Below are 15572 nucleotides of genomic sequence, written 5' to 3'. Positions count from 1 at the left end.
GAAGGGATATGCGTTCGGGTCACGATAGACCTGGCTTTCAAGATGCTGCTGTGCTTTCACTCTGCACCTCCATATAATTTCTCTGACAGACCTGTAACAATCCAGCTGCTCGATTGTAAGCTGTAACTGGTCTGCAAGAAGGAGTATCTGCCGCTGGAATGCCTGGATGCAGGATTGAATGTATGGAATATCTGCATCAAGAAGTGGCCTTTTGGAGGGCAAGATGTCGGTTATCTTCTCGTCGTGAAGCCGGGGATCTAGGGGAGGGACGTAGAACAATAAAGGAGGGGTGGGCACTACTAGATCGGTCTGGGCAACGACTGGTTCTTGTGCATTCGCTCGAAAAAGCTGTGGATGTAGCGTAAGAACAGTTAGGTTGAAATATATTGCATTTGGACGGGAATCTTTTTAACGAAGGAAAATATTTTTTTCCATCAAGAGAGGAGTCGACAGATTGTGACCTTGAGTTCAAACGATCTTTTCTAAGTCCAATTTCTGACGGGTGCGCCACTCACTTTTGAAAAGAACACTGGTTAATCAAGTGCCACTTCGACTAAATGGTGGTTCGGGTTGAAGGTAGGCGGATCACTTGCCGGGCCGCCACCGATTCATCTCCTGTCGGCCGACTGTTGAAATTTCAAAGTGAAAAAAGCGTCCCAATGCCAACAACGATCAATATAGATTTGCTTCTCGAATGGTGGGCGGCCACTATCCAATTTCCTCGCACGTTGTACTCCTGGTGCAGGACGATATGGTTAGTTGGGGCTGGCCCGACGTTTTTCGTCTGCTTGGTTGAGAAGAAAGGGCGTGGATATACGAAGGCACGCATGCTCTATTCCAGTAGAATTGTCAGGGATGCAAAGCCTTGGCGCGATGGCGCAGTAGTACAGGTACCTACAGGTATTGGCGGTTTGGCAGTGGTAAGGCCGGGCCGGGACATGGAAAACCTCCGACCCACGTTCGTGGACATAAGAGGTCCGGTTGAACCCGGGACCGGCCGATCGTTCCGTAGGACCGCGTCTTGTTAGCTTCCTGACAGTGTACTCCATGTAATTACTCCGTGTATTTCATTTCCTAGGCTACAAACTCGGAACTTTGAAGCTGAAGAGGGCAGCTCCTGCTACGCCGAGGGATGAACTGTATCCTGTCTTCTCTGTCTTTTCTCCTGGTTGGTGTGGCCGCAGTGACACAGGAAATGGGCACTCATGCCGTCCTTACCATCTAGGCTTCCCACTGCCCAACGGCGTGCAAATTCATTGAGGTTGTCGTTCCTCTCCTTGACCGAGTCCTCGTGCAGAGACATAAAACCGTAAACTGTCGTCTCTTCTTCAAGATCGACCGTTCATTACTTTCATGCTGAGATTTTGGCTGCAGAAAACAGTGTCTGGGTTCCCTCTATCCATGTCCCTCAACGCCAACTCCGCTAACCGAGGCGACGATTGATGCCGCTGACCCTGGAGCGCAGAAACACAGTGAAAATGTGCTCGGAGGAAAAGCTGTCGTAGGGTACTACTACCTTGGTGCGGAGAAGGTGGCGGTCCGCAATGTTGGCAGCGAGGTGAGCCTTTTTTGCCTTGGCTTGTTGGACAAATAATGATATATTCTGAAGGAATACTCAGTCAAAATTCCGAATATTCTTGCCAAAATCTACGATTGGACATACGTGCCTCGTGAAAGTTCACGGCTTGGAAAATTTTTCTCATCACTCTCCATTAAGTTGATGGTATGGCAATGTTTGCATGGGGCAATATAATGAACCTTCTCTGTTCCACGATTTTTTTCTTTGGTTACGCTAAACCTGCACCAATGTGACAAATATCAGGTTCTCGGACGATCATGCCATGTTAGCAAGGTCACCGTCAACAGCTTCTTTCGCTGCGATCATGCTATTCGCGGAATTTTTTTGATTCTGGCGTTTAGCTATGCTCCTTCTCTAGAGTTTCTGTCCCAAGGCGCCTTGGATGAATGCGACGGCTCCATGTTTTTCATGTCTCTCCATTCTGGCAGAACTTCTCGAGGTGCGGAGTGCTTCTAGGGTAGGGTGTCACTTGTACAATGTGATACCACATTCAAGGTCGTTCGTGCTTTCTGCGCACAAGACCTAGCTCATGTTGTCTGACGGTTCAGTCCAAGGCTTATAAAGCTGCTGCAGACACTCCACTCCTTTCTCAAGCATGTCTACAACACCACAGAACCAGAACAGCACCGTCGACCTCAACGCCTCGGAGGAGTCAAGTGTTGAAACCTTGGCTGCTCAACGAAGCGTTGTCAAGTCGACGTTAGTCGGACTAGCGTGTGCAATGGCGCAAATCGTTAACGTGCGTATACATTGCCTCCCTTGTCCATGTGTCGTAACATTAAGGTCCGCTTTACAGAGCACCAATACTAGCGCTGTATCTGTCGTGCTACCAACTCTGGCAAAAGACCTGAACATTCCAGAAGCAAGATTGAACTGGGTTGCGTCTGCAGGGCCATTAGTCACAGTAGTCCTCTTTCGCGTCGCCTCTGTTATTGCTTCACTTATAAATCATGCAGGGATGTTTCTTGATAATGTTTGGTCGAATTTGCGACCTTTATGGTCGCAAGAAGCCATTCGTATTTGGTTCTTTATGGATGGCATTTTTTACGTTAGCGCTCACCTTTGCTACTAGTAAGCTCCTTATTCTTTTCGCTTTCGTTATCATCAACTAATACGCATTGTAGACGATATCAGTATGGACATACTAAGAGGTTTACAAGGTTTAGGACGTGCCGCCATGATGCCTGCTGCAGTGAGGTCCATGAGTATCGTCATGGTCCATTCCACTGACAGGTCCTTCAGGTGGGAATTCTCTCGGATACATTTAAATCTCCCGAGGCCCGACGGAAAGCGTTCACTGCTTTCAGCGCAGGCCAGCCCATCGGTACTGCTCTTGGCACAGTCGTCGGTGGTGCCTTAACCCAACTAACCAAGTACATGCTTATCTTCTCCTCGATCTACTAAAATCTCACGTGTATGGCAGACAAACCTGGAAATCTCCGTTTTATCTCATTACGGCAAGCTCTGTCCTTTTACATAGATGATGATCTTATAACTCTACATCTAGGGCCTCTCTGTAGCAACCTTGGCCCTTGGTGTATACGCCATTGAGGAAGACCCCCCTTCCATCGAAATGGATCGCCGAATTGACTGGATTGGCCTGGTTCTCATCAGCACTGGTCTCTTGCTTGTTGTATTCGTCTTATCTCAGGGTGAAACAGCACCGGAGGAATGGAAAACTCCTTGTACAGCGTTTCTCATCTACATGAACTCAAGGCTAAGCTTGCGAACAGATATTATTGCCCTCCTCGTCGTCGGCATAGCGCTTGTGGTAGCATTCTTTTTCTGGCAGCGCTACCTCGAAGGCAAGTATAATACGAAAACAGCGCCATGGTGCTCACCACCATTGATGCGGGTGTCGTTATGGATGCGAGCAGGCGGCAGAGCCGCGGCTACATTCTTCATCACGCTCTTGACATGGTGTGCTCTATATTCATGGTTGTATTGGGCTCAGGTACGTCTTTTATATATGGCTTCTATACCCTGTCTCTAACGTTCGCAAAAGTTGTATTACCAGACCTTTATTGGACTCCCGCCTCTCGTGACAGTCGTTCGCCTCCTACCCGCGTACATCACTGGTGTGCTATACAATGTCATTCTTACGATGCTCATAAGCCGGGTTCCCTTTGTACTTCTCATGGTTTCCGGGAACGCTTTAACCGCCGTCGCGAGTCTGCTCTTCGCAGTGATCGATCCCAAGGCTGTTTATTGGGCCTTCGGATTCCCAGCCGCTGTTCTGGCGCCTGCAGGAGGGGGGTTTGCGTATGCCTGTTCGATGATCTACCTTACGAAGGTAGCGAGGCCGCACGAGCAGAGCATGGTTGGGGCTGTAGTTCAAACCATGACACAGGTTAGCAGGCGCAGTCATGACTATATATCTTATCTGATGCGAGAATATTAGCTGGGCACATCCCTGGGCGTTACAGTATCCACTGTAATTTTCGATCAAGTATCTCCAGATTCAACAGACTCGCAAGAAAATTCACCGGGTTTAGACAGTTACAAAGCAGCGCAATGGACGACTCTCGCATTTGCAGCCTTAGGTATGAGTTTTCGTCTTCCGTGAATCCAGACAGGTGATCTGATTCTTTGCAAGCCGCCTTGCTGGCCCTCATCGCGTTTCAAGGTGTCGAAGTAGTGGAGCGCAAACGCGAGGTCTGCGACAGGGAGAGTGGCGAATCCGTAAGCAGTGGCACGGTGACCGGAAAATAATAACACAACGCTCCCCTTTTTCCTTCTGTATTTTTTGAGAGCGTATAATATATTTTGAACACTATTGGCGTATCGTCTAAGATTCGACATGGAATTCTCCCAAGGCGTCTTTGGGTGTCATCCCCCTTCCTTATAACTTCGTCCTCAATTTCACATCTCGTATTCGTGAGAAGGAAGGCATCGCCAGATCTATTGCACGTTCCAATGAGATACCAGTTCCTCGATACATCGGATACGGTAGGCCATGTGGTGGAGTCCCTGCGTTCCACTTTTATAGTTCGTGTACCGGGAAAACCTCTCACGGGGCGGCCCGGGATTATCGTCACGTGCTGATAAGTCGCGTGGAGCTGTTTGAATTTCAATCGCACTTTTTGTTTACAATGATGTTTGATTTCGAGTTCTCTGCGCGGCAAACTGCAGGCTCTCTGACATACGTATGGTGGATAAGGTAAGTTGTATCTCTTGTTTATAAGGACTTACTGACATCATCTAGAAACTGCATTTTCCTCGATTACCATCCAAAAGATACTCGTGGCTGAACAGTCTTCGCGGCTACATACATGCCTTCATACTATTTCCGGTTAATTTCCGGTATCAAATTACTACTGTCGTCTTCGACCCGATGTCTGTGGTCAAGAGTCTCATGCCGGAAATTTTCCTCTTCCATTCAACCTCATGCTTGAATTCACGTCGGGCACCCGCGAGGAGGGTCTTACCATGTCCCTCGCCGTTCCATCGGAATCCCTGTACCCCGGTTCATCGAGTACGGTGATCACTGCGGCATAGTGTCTTGGGGGTCCATTCTTAGGACTCGCATAACAGGCATGCCTCTGAGTGAGGTAATGGACAACCTATCGCTGGAGGAATTGGAGACTATCAAATCCGAGATCGCCCTTATCCTGAAACGCATATGTTCTTATACAAGTCCACGGGGCAGCCGCGTTTGTGGCGTTGACGGAAATGATGTCTATGGGTGATGCATGTACTGGGAAATTTACATCCTTTCTCTTCCAGCACCATCGTTGAAATCGCTAGCGCATACATCGTTCATACTCAGCTTAACATTCCTCATGCGTAAATTATTCAGAAATGCCTCTCGAGGTTGATGCCATTTAAATTGTCTGTTCGCTCTCCCAACGCCACCGAGAACCTACCACTGGGGATCATACCATCATTGCAGCCCCACGGGTGAAAGACCGAGGGAAGGTTTTGGTTACAAGTTTCACATGAAGAATGCGGGCTGTCTCCCAGAACGATTTGTACACGATTTTCCTCGACCTCGTGCGCGTTGATCTCGTTCCCTTTGGTGGGACTTATCAAGATCGGCCACCTTCAACGGACCTACTTGGGCACCGCGAGGCTCTATTGCAACCAGGCATGGCCCTCCATTATCTCCTCTTCTCTTCTATGGATCTGGTCATGCGTCATCTATTTCCATGTTGACTAAGATAATTCTTCAGATGATTCTCTTTGCTTGAAGTCCCGACGAAGCCCTACCAACGAATTTACAACTTATGCCGCATATGAGACATCCTTCTGTCAAATTTTCCCTACATCTGACATCCGAAGCTCATCCGAAGCTTTTGGCATGCTCTGCAAAATCTTGATTACAACCGTGGGCCTCGAATAGGTGCAAATCTATACTTGCATCGAACAGACGTACTTCAGCCGTTCGGTACCTTTCACTACTGATACATATCGTATCCTGCTGACATTCCCCACTTCTAATCAGGCTTATAATTTCTTGGCATGTATCTCCGCTGGTATTTGCTTGCGAAGTTGAAGTTTGGCAGTTAGTCCCGATGTAAGGCCTCAGACTCTCTATCTCTTCACCCTCCTTCTCGATAATGAAGCGCATTAGGATCTTACTTGGCTGGAAAATACACTGTAGACCTTATCCCACATCCTGTCCTGTTCCTTTTCGACGCCGCATATTCTTAAAAGTAGCTGTGGCGTTAATCATAAGAAGAACGGCACTTCTGCGATGACTTTCTTTGACTGTGACAACCACGCTGATCAAAGAGAACCTCCCACAAGATGGGATCTTAATACCCATGTGGCTAGAATTATTCGCTCACTATCGTGCCGCGTTTCGGTGTCGTCTGTTGATGATATCATGTCTTCTCAAAGCTGAAATTTTTTCTTTATATAACGACCTTCCGAGGTTCCACGAAAATAATGTCTGGCACCTTCGTAAACCGTGCTCTCGATGGCTACCTCAACGCTCTGGCCCTCGAGTCGCTTATGCATGGTAAGCCCTGCCTCTGCCAGCCGTACCCACCCATTAACCAAATGTTTCCCCAGGCTTATTCACTGCCATTACGCTATCCGCACTTGTTAACATCCGCACGTATCGTCCCCTCTTAGTATACATTTGACTTTAATTTCGAAACTTGACAGTAAAACACAAACACCTCCGAGTAATGATCCCTCTTGTCCTCATCCTCTATATCCTCGAAACCATCCACCTCGGCGCACGGTGGTATTGGGTCCGGCAAGCCTTCATTGTTCATGGGGCTACACGAGAGACTATATTCTCCTCTTTCCTCGACGAGAGATACCGCCATATATGGATCGTCAGTGGCTTATCAGCAAGTATTAACATCGTCATTGCTGATTGCACTCGCGTAAGACCTACCCCATACCATTCCATTTCCCGCCACTCACTTATTTTAAGGCTTGGCGTGCGTGGGTCATATGGGATCGAAACTGGAAGATCGCCACTGTCCCTATAGTCGGAATAGTGCTAGAAATCAGTTAGTTCTACCGCGCCTTCCTTGTTGCGTAGCTAATGACGCCGTATAGTCTTTGACGGTTTATTTCTCTCCCAAGACCTCTCTCACACCTCCAACGTGCAATACACCAATTGGGGGTTCTCAGCGATTAGATGGGGGCTCGGTTACTTCATCCTATCGCTCCTCACGACTTTCCTCTGCACCTTCCTCATAATATACCGTATCGGCTGCAATGACAAGTACCTCAACATCATCGAGATGCTGGTAGAATCTGCTGCACTCTATTCGGTGTCGATGATCGTGTTCATCGTGTTCTTCGCGAGGGATGATCCGAGGAACGTTTACGCTCAGGCGGTTATGAACTCTATCACGGTAAGTAGGGATTGAATGCACTCAGAATCACGTTGATGGTACATAGGGCATTGCGCCTACCTTGATTGCGGAAAGGGTAGCGGCGAAGAGGAACTATCTCGACGAGAATACTATAACGATGCGAGCTTCGGAGAAGAGGCTCTCCAACGCTTCCACCACGAGGGCGAGTTCTCTAGAGTTTGATTCTGCTAGAAGTGGAGCGCCTAGTCGAATGAGCGGTGCCACGATTATATAATGGAGCCATTAAATGGACGTCAATGACCCAAGGTTACAATCTATAGCTAACTCCCCGCGACCAACTTCAACACCCGTACGAGTACCGAGCCGGAAGCTATTATCTACGGGTGATTGATATTTTCATTCCACTCATTATTGGCGGTATCTGTGTCATTCACTTCTCATGGCTCGCCATGGCAGTAAATTGTACCGGATCGTTATCCGCTGATCTCCATCATCGTCAGTTGACCGACTTTCTTAGGTATGAACCATTCTGAAAATATTCTTTTGATCCCCTCCCGTCTTCGGCTGTTGCATTGATCTCATGAGACCGACAACGAGAAATTCCCGTCGCATGATGCCCAGATTCAACTTGAGCTTTGTGAGCCAATGTTCGTTGTAGCAGTGCTCATTGAGTCATGATTACAAACGTTACTCGTACTCGTCTTCCTTTCTTGTTGCTTTCCACGTCCTGGCATTGAAAAGGTTCATCTTTTCTTATTTTTCCTATCATTACCTTATGCTCACGTAGCGTAGTTTTCGTTGCTCATGTTGGTCTCTAGGTAAACGATATAGGTTGTTATCATCGACGCAGCGTTAATCTGTCAGATGAAATTTTTTGTATTGTTTTGGTTGACCCTGTCGTCGTCCAGTAAATTTTCCTTTCCTGATCGTAACTTAAAATAGGAAGTCTTGCAGGTTTATAGTCAAATATCCATGCTTTTCTCCCCTCCATTCCACAATGCGACCCCATCTTTGGCAATATAGTCTCTTCTGTTGTCTTCCACTCAAGTTTTCTGTCCAAGGGAAAGTTGTCAATGTAACCATTAACGATCAAAGCCCTTCGTTGTTTTACTCTCCTGAGGATGGATGGAACGACAGCCTAAAACCATGCCCAGGTTGCACTGCGCACCCTAACGCCTCGAAAGCAATATACGGGACATGGCACGATTCTACAGTGGGTTCTATATGTTGACCTGGATATTTTTCATTATTTTCTGTGAGTAGCACTATCCGGATGTTGGGAGCGAGCTTAGTCCAATGCCTAATGTATCTGCCTTGTTTAACGGTAAGTGTCAGATTCTCTTAGATAAAGGCGTATCCGAATAATTGTGCCAGGCACTGCCATCTACGTGATATGTATACTCGCCAAAACCACCACCTCACCCACCGGGAACTCAGACATGAGTTTTTACATTGATGATGACCTTGTTGGCCAGTTCATACAAGCCACTCCCGGAGAGCCGGGCTTCGAGTACAATGTTACCGTCTATTCCAACTCTTCAATTCCTGTTGGCCAGCACAGATTTACACTTCAGAACGGACACATCGGTGGAAACAAATCATTGGCCCTTTTTGATGCCTTGGTGTATTCGTATGTCTAGTACTACCTGCACTATTTATCAATTCATGCGTTTCTACAGCTACGATGATGGTCAATCTGATAATGACCGGTCCGGGTCCGATACGGACGCAGTTACCACTAGTTCGAACGTCAGGACCATAGTCGGATCCTCTGTTGGAGGGTCTCTGGCCCTAATGTTAGGTATCCTTACCTTTATTCTCCTCCGGCAGCGAAGAAGACGCCGTCATTCCGCCTTCAGCGGAGACATGGCGGGAGTTGCTAGTAACAGCCATTGTGATCAACATATTTTGCGCAGCGGCTCTGTGATAATTCCATTCCTCTTGGGTAGCCACCATAACCAACCACCAACCACTGCTGTCTCCTCCGCCAATAATTCCAGATCCCAACGCACGAAGATCGCACAGAGTCCGGACCAAGGTGTCACTCCCGTACCCCATCCACTTGCTAGACCTTCACCTGGGGATGCACCGCCGCCATATTACTCCTAGATCGTCGAGCGGAGAGAGGAAGTCAAATATGAATGTACTTACTTGGCTTCTGATGTACTGCACATACACAGGGTCCGAGTAGTACAGGCACGGCGTCGAGAGGGCAATGGGACACTGGAGGTTTACCAAGTGGCAAGGAATCAAGGATCCGAGGAGTAAAGTGGTTTTGTACTGTCAGTACTTATTTGAGAAGTGGATGTTTCTTTTGATGAACAAAACTCAGACATAGATGAATGGCATGGTAACCCATACGTGAAGCCGTAGATGAACAAAGCACAGATTGAGCACAGATCATTAAGACGAAGTTGTCGGCGTGATCCGGGCAAGAAGACTCGGGCCGCCTTGGGCCGCCTCGCCGTTGGCAACCAATCAGGTGAAACTCAAGACATTTCTTGAACTTCACCACCACCACCACCACAAAACGATCATCATACTGATCCTCAGCGTGCAACTCTCACTTAGGCGGTGCCTAAGTATGAAGTCACTGTATGGTGCTCGCGCTCACTTCACAATCACGTCTTCTGCGACCATAAATTTTGTCGGACAGTCACGACGCTACAGACACCTATCTCATCCTTACTACGCCTAATATCTTTTGCCAATTCTTTCTCTCTGGATAGTCTCTTAGGCTTCTCTTCATAACACCAAGTTATCAAGATCATCTAGTAACGACGGGAACCTTAGTTGTTGATCCACGCCGTGATCATCCATTCAGACGAGCGATCCGTACACTGCTTTGATCGTTACAGAATATGTTATAATATTGAAATATCCGCAGATAGAGCTGCACAATCTTCCCGTTTCCAGCACTTCATCCAAGTAATGCACCTTTTTTGTTTCTGCTCTTCTCTCGCGTGTATACTTCTTCTGCTCGAGCGTACTGTCCAAGGTCGTCTTGTGAACGCTACAATCGACGACCAAAATCCCATGCTGCTTTACTCTCCTGAAGATGGCTGGCGTAATAGCAATGTCCCGTGCCCAAGCTGTACCGCACGCCCCGATCCTTCGATGGCAATAAACGGGTCATGGCATGATTCTACGGTAATTCTTCTCTATTCGCGTAAATCGTACTCGCTGAAATGCGGAATAAAGTTCGACCAAAATGCAAAGAACAGCCCTAATAAAGTGCGCAACGTATCCACAATATTTAACGGTAGGTGCCGGCTTCTCTGGACGAATTCTTTGCTGAAGAAGTAAAAGGTACGGCCATCCATGTAACATGCATACTCGCCAAAACCACCACTTCACCCTTCGGGAACTCAGACATGAGTTTCTATATCGATGACATCCTCGTTGGGCAGTTCAAAAAGACCGCCCCTGGGGAGTCAGGTTTTGAGTACAATGTTACCGTCTATTCCAACTCTTCCATACCATCTGGTCAGCATAAATTCACAATTCAGAATGGCCATGTCGGCGGGATAAAATCACTACTTCTGCTCGATGCCCTCGTCTATTCGTATGTCCACCTATTACTCTCTGTTGAAACAATCCGCTTACCAAGTTTCAAAGCTATGACGACGGTCAATCTGATTCCGACGACGTGGTTGCGACAAAAGATATGACCACTACATACATAGGCACCACTATTGGATGTGCTATTGCAGGAGTCATCACTGGGATTCTAGGAACAATAGCTTTTCTGCTCTATCGACGTAGAAGACGCAGTCGCCAGCTGAATGAACACATCAACATTGAAGGTCGTATTAATCGAGGACTGAGGACACCGATATCAACGATAAGCCCATTTAGGACGACGCAATCCTTTTCTGATTATCACCACCCACCGCCGACCACTGCTTCCGTATCTTCTTTCACGGCAGCTAGCAATCCCAGCTTGCGAAACGCTGATAAACGAGCAATCCCTGACACACATAGGCGAGTTAGGTGTGAGAATACAACTCCTCGTGATTACCGCAACGCCGAAGAAGGCTTGCCCTCCGTTGATGAAGAAGCTTCAGATATCTGGTCCTGTCGTGGGACTCGAGCAGAGGACCCGGAGGAAACCATTCATCACGAGCGGATCAAGAGATGACCTTGAGATCCTTCAGTTTCAATGCCTTCAAGGCGCATTCGTCGGGGGCTTCTGTCGTATGATTGAGAAGCATCGATTTCGTTACCATCTGCATAGCCTATTTCTGTTAGTTCTGCTTGTACATATGTTACATTTAATTATATCCACATCTGTCTGCATCCACGGAATCATTCTGGAGTGTGTATGTTACAGCGTAATTTGAGCGTGGTCATGCATCCAAAGTTCAAATCGTCTTGGCACTTCCAGCCCCAAGTTCAGCTACTATAGGATTCCGCGTTGGCATGCGCATCGCGTCGGCGAGTCCGATTCTTCGATACTTATTTGATTATCAGATGGCTTACATGCCAGAGCTCGTAGTAAGCTTTCCTATAGGATGATGCGACGAGTAATTAATCGAAAGGAATTGATCACTCCGGCAATTCCCATTATATGATGGAACTCGGACCGTTGTTCCGTTCTCTTCTTGCCCTACAACCACCATCACCGAAGACTTGACTTAGCTTCAGATGCTGTGCCCTTTCAATGGGGTGAGAATATTCTTTGCGCTAGTATCAAAAAAGCCAACTTCTTGCGATACCTAGTGACGAGCGAAGCTTCTGGCTTCTCTCTTCTCTTTTATTCTACCCTCATGGAGGAATTGAAGTTCTCTATTTCGACTCATGGAATCTCTGGATCTTTCGCCCTTCGGACTGTATCATTCATGAAGGTCCACGATGACGCCTTTATCTTGACCTTGTCGCTCCTGGCACTCTATTCACTTGCCACATGGTACCATTGGCTTTTCTCTGCCAAAGACAAGCTGAATTGCCACCTTTGAGGGTCGTAAAACCATTCAAAAGTCAGATTATGGTCAGTGTTACACCCATCGATATTCGAGTCCAGAGCTCATGCTTCCTTCAGCTCTTCGGTTTGCGATCCCTAAACCCAATCTCGCACCAGCCCTTTTGACGAGCTGCAAATCGTACCCGACATCCCTAACGTCGAGAGGATCAGTCTTCCTTAGTCCACGACCCACTGTTTTCGTCGACGCGTCAAGTAAATGGGGCATCGGCATCTATGTCGACGGGCTTTGGGACGCGTGGCGTTACCACTCAGACCACTCGTTCACGTCAGGGGACATTAACTGGCTGGAAGCCCTCGCAGTGGAAATCGGAGTGCACACTATCCAGGCGCCAGGTGTGGAGGCGACGATTTTCAGTGATAATGCCGAGGTCATTCGTGCGTTTAATCAGAAGAAGAGTCGAAACCCCTTGATCAACTCATCAGTCAAACGGACGTATTCGTTGCTTAAGGCGAAGACGATGACGGTGGAATTGTCTTATGTGCCAACAAAAGATAATCCAGCGGATGTTTACTCGAGAGGAAAATTTGGTCTTCCGGAGGAGATGATCGTACGGCCGTTGAGTCTTCCGGGAGAGCTGCGTTCCATTGTATCGAAGGTCACGTTTTGGTAAGTTTCTCAAATATTCTGGTCAATCATTTTCGAGCCCGACGCACTTAGCCGTCCCCCAGATGTCGAGGTTCGCCGTGCAATGGAAGTTCCCTACGGCTGTATGATATTGGATGCTCAATTCTGCGGGAGTACTTCACGGCGCCTTCTTCGTTGATATTCTGTAGAGTCGTGGATACCAAGGGTCATGATGATTCTCCATCTTAATATTAGTCTCAATCTATATCCGCCTAACATGTCAGTGATGGAAAAGCAAGGCACAATCTATTATGCTAGCAGCAGTGGGCTATCGCACTGGTATCACACTGTCTACCTCTTCCAAAATCATTGTCATCCTCAAACGGGAAGTGAAGGAATTGTGACATATAAAGTAAAGTGAAGCATATGTGGATATCAAATTCTTCTCGAGAAGAAAAGACACTGATCACATTAATAATTACCAGACCTCTACGAACTCTCTGGTAGTATATCGGTTAGTACACGCGCCTGTCACCTGTGTTCGCGCGAAAGCTGGGTTCGACTCCCAGCCAGAGAGTTGATATTATTTCCCTCTATGTTATTTTTTTTCTGTGGAATGGTGACTGGTGAATCTTGAATCTTGAACCTTCGTTCAATTGCACATCGTTACTCAAGATTCAATAGCTAATATTCATGAAAGGTCAGTAAAATTGCTACGTGCTATGAAACTGACGTCCCAGGTGTGATGCAGTGGTTTACAAGTGCAGCGCCCCGGATGTTCCGGGGGGAGACATTTCAAATGACTCTGTAGAGTGATTAATGTACTAACTGGCATAGAGAAGGGACCTTTCCAGAAGGCGAGTAACAATATCATGCGTATAAAGATTAATCCGTCAAACACTCAGTTCTGAGTCAGACGACGTGTCAGACTCGGAAACACTCCGTGAATCTATCTGCCGCTCCAAATGATATGCAAATCCACCTGCCGAAGGGCCATCCTTGAACTTATGGGTGGGCATAAGGAAGCACGGGGTGTTGGGGGATTGCTCTGTGGGAAATACACCGTGCCCCTGTATGTGAGCGCGCCAGGAACTCCAGCGTAGTGGAGATTTTCGATGAAGTAGGTGGTGCCCCGGATTGTTACATGCTGATGCGCAGCGTAAACCTTGCCATAGGGGAGTTGGTAAAAGGCACTGGGAGTATGAGAGAAGGCGGAATGAGGGATAGAATAGTCTATACCACGCCGTTAGAATATGAGCGTTATGGTTAAATGGAAGAGGGCTCGTACTGGTGGACGACATATCAAATGGCCAATAGAATTGATTAGAAAGAACGACGTCTCGGTGAAGGCAAGCTTCAGAGAAGGAGATGAAGTGAGCAATAAAGACTGTAATGCGCCTTTCAAAGGGGATAGCATATTATATATTCGCAAAGAATAAAGGGACAAAGGAAGCCGGCCGTTAGTAGCCACTCGCGGGATAGGCCGAGAGATAGAGTCGGATTACACAAAGAATATCCTTTATGTGTTAAGTACGGGTGCTATCTCCCGACGAGTTAAGATTGTCCTTTGTGCAGGCTGCCGACGAATCGACTGCCCCTGATACTCGCGTGACGCGCAAGCGACGCCAGCCGATCTAGGACCCAGGTTATAAACCCAGTATGGTGATGACTAGAGCCAGAGGTACAATGTCGAGATACAAAAAAATACGAGCATACATATCCAGGATCCTCAAAGGATCCTGGGTTTGAATTCTACTGGTGAGTGTCAAATGGAAGGATTCAATCATCAGGTTGTCGCGGACCCGAGACCGACATGAGCACTATGCTCTACATAGATACGGTTAGACTAAGTACAGGACCAAAAGATGAGAGTTGACGTACAATTTCTTGAAGCTACCGCAGACCGACTGTCGATTTTGACGATGATTTGAACATGGAGGCAGGAGACGCGTCTGTGGCGTGGGAATCGGATAGCCGTTTCCCATTCAGGGCTCTGGCTCCGGCGAACGTTGGACACAACGACCACCACGAGCTTGACTAACAATCCTTCGGCCACCATACTCAATGCTCAGAATTCTCAGTCCTTTCTCTGCTTCGATTTTTATTCGTCGGGCTCGTCTTAATACCTGTTGAGAGGATGTCGCAAAACGGTGCTGCATGTACGGTTTTTTGTTACCTTTTTCTTCGTCTACTTAACCGTATTTATCTCAGCTTGGCCGTAGAAAAGAGTCGCCATGAAACAGCTGCGGAAAGCAGTACTGAACGAGGATTGTGGTAGCAGTGCAGGCGTGTTTCTTTCTCGTCGCCGTATGTATCGCACTCACAGAGACCCCCGCCAGTCCTTTATCTGACCCACAGTCAGTTCGACAACGATGACAACGATGTGCGAGCTACAATGTCTATGCTGGGCTAGTACAAATTGGCCTTCTGCGAGGGTCTGGATAACACAAGATCTTGTCTATCATACGACAGACTGTCGTGCTGCTAGTCGATAATGGGCGGGCTTCGTTCAACGAAAGTTGTCGGGAACTGTAGGGGTATCATCCATGGCTCCGTGTTGTGAGTTCCAACCCTACTTATTTCGCCACCTCGCCCATCATCAATTAGGTGGACATGTTCGACGGCATCGACACCTCCAACGAAAGGCTTTACGTCATCTAATGC

General features: G+C 47.6%; 4 protein-coding genes and 1 non-coding gene across 5 annotated transcripts; all 5 read left to right on the top strand.

Annotated features, from left to right (window-relative positions):
• The first annotated feature begins 1764 nt into the window (after positions 1–1764).
• Positions 1765–4375, top strand: EV420DRAFT_113790 (putative efflux transporter). Its single transcript, XM_060466011.1, has 11 exons — positions 1765–2318; positions 2376–2483; positions 2536–2650; positions 2704–2771; positions 2822–2952; positions 3003–3036; positions 3087–3264; positions 3313–3533; positions 3585–3929; positions 3981–4122; positions 4176–4375. Exons 1-11 carry the CDS (start codon positions 2175–2177, stop codon positions 4289–4291), a joined length of 1602 nt encoding a protein of 533 aa, XP_060340204.1. The 5' UTR covers positions 1765–2174; the 3' UTR covers positions 4292–4375.
• Positions 4376–6161: 1786 nt separating this feature from the next.
• On the top strand, positions 6162–7890 carry EV420DRAFT_113771 (uncharacterized protein). Its single transcript, XM_060466010.1, has 6 exons — positions 6162–6542; positions 6596–6637; positions 6692–6918; positions 6969–7047; positions 7097–7398; positions 7445–7890. Exons 1-6 carry the CDS (start codon positions 6470–6472, stop codon positions 7631–7633), a joined length of 912 nt encoding a protein of 303 aa, XP_060340203.1. The 5' UTR covers positions 6162–6469; the 3' UTR covers positions 7634–7890.
• A 466-nt stretch (positions 7891–8356) lies between these two features.
• Positions 8357–8999, top strand: EV420DRAFT_1473466 (uncharacterized protein; the record flags this gene model as incomplete). The annotated part of the gene is made up of 3 exons (XM_060469140.1): positions 8357–8572; positions 8623–8683; positions 8734–8999. The coding sequence occupies 3 exons, from the start codon at positions 8357–8359 to the stop codon at positions 8997–8999; spliced, it is 543 nt and encodes a 180-aa protein (XP_060340202.1).
• Positions 9000–9861: 862 nt separating this feature from the next.
• EV420DRAFT_1500511 (uncharacterized protein) lies at positions 9862–11744 on the top strand. The gene is made up of 4 exons (XM_060471023.1): positions 9862–10509; positions 10561–10621; positions 10669–10924; positions 10978–11744. The coding sequence occupies exons 1-4, from the start codon at positions 10291–10293 to the stop codon at positions 11498–11500; spliced, it is 1059 nt and encodes a 352-aa protein (XP_060340201.1). The 5' UTR covers positions 9862–10290; the 3' UTR covers positions 11501–11744.
• Positions 11745–13405: 1661 nt separating this feature from the next.
• Positions 13406–13485, top strand: EV420DRAFT_t23. Its single transcript has one exon. It is a non-coding gene; the product is annotated as a tRNA-Asp (tRNA).
• Positions 13486–15572: the final 2087 nt, after the last annotated feature.

This window comes from Desarmillaria tabescens, assembly GCF_030435595.1.
Source record: "Desarmillaria tabescens strain CCBAS 213 chromosome Unknown EV420scaffold_1, whole genome shotgun sequence".
In the NCBI taxonomy this organism is placed as follows: Eukaryota; Fungi; Basidiomycota; class Agaricomycetes; order Agaricales; family Physalacriaceae; genus Desarmillaria; species Desarmillaria tabescens.
The sequence above is the reverse complement of the archived record's forward strand: the minus strand, read 5'-3'. Positions and strand labels throughout refer to the sequence as shown.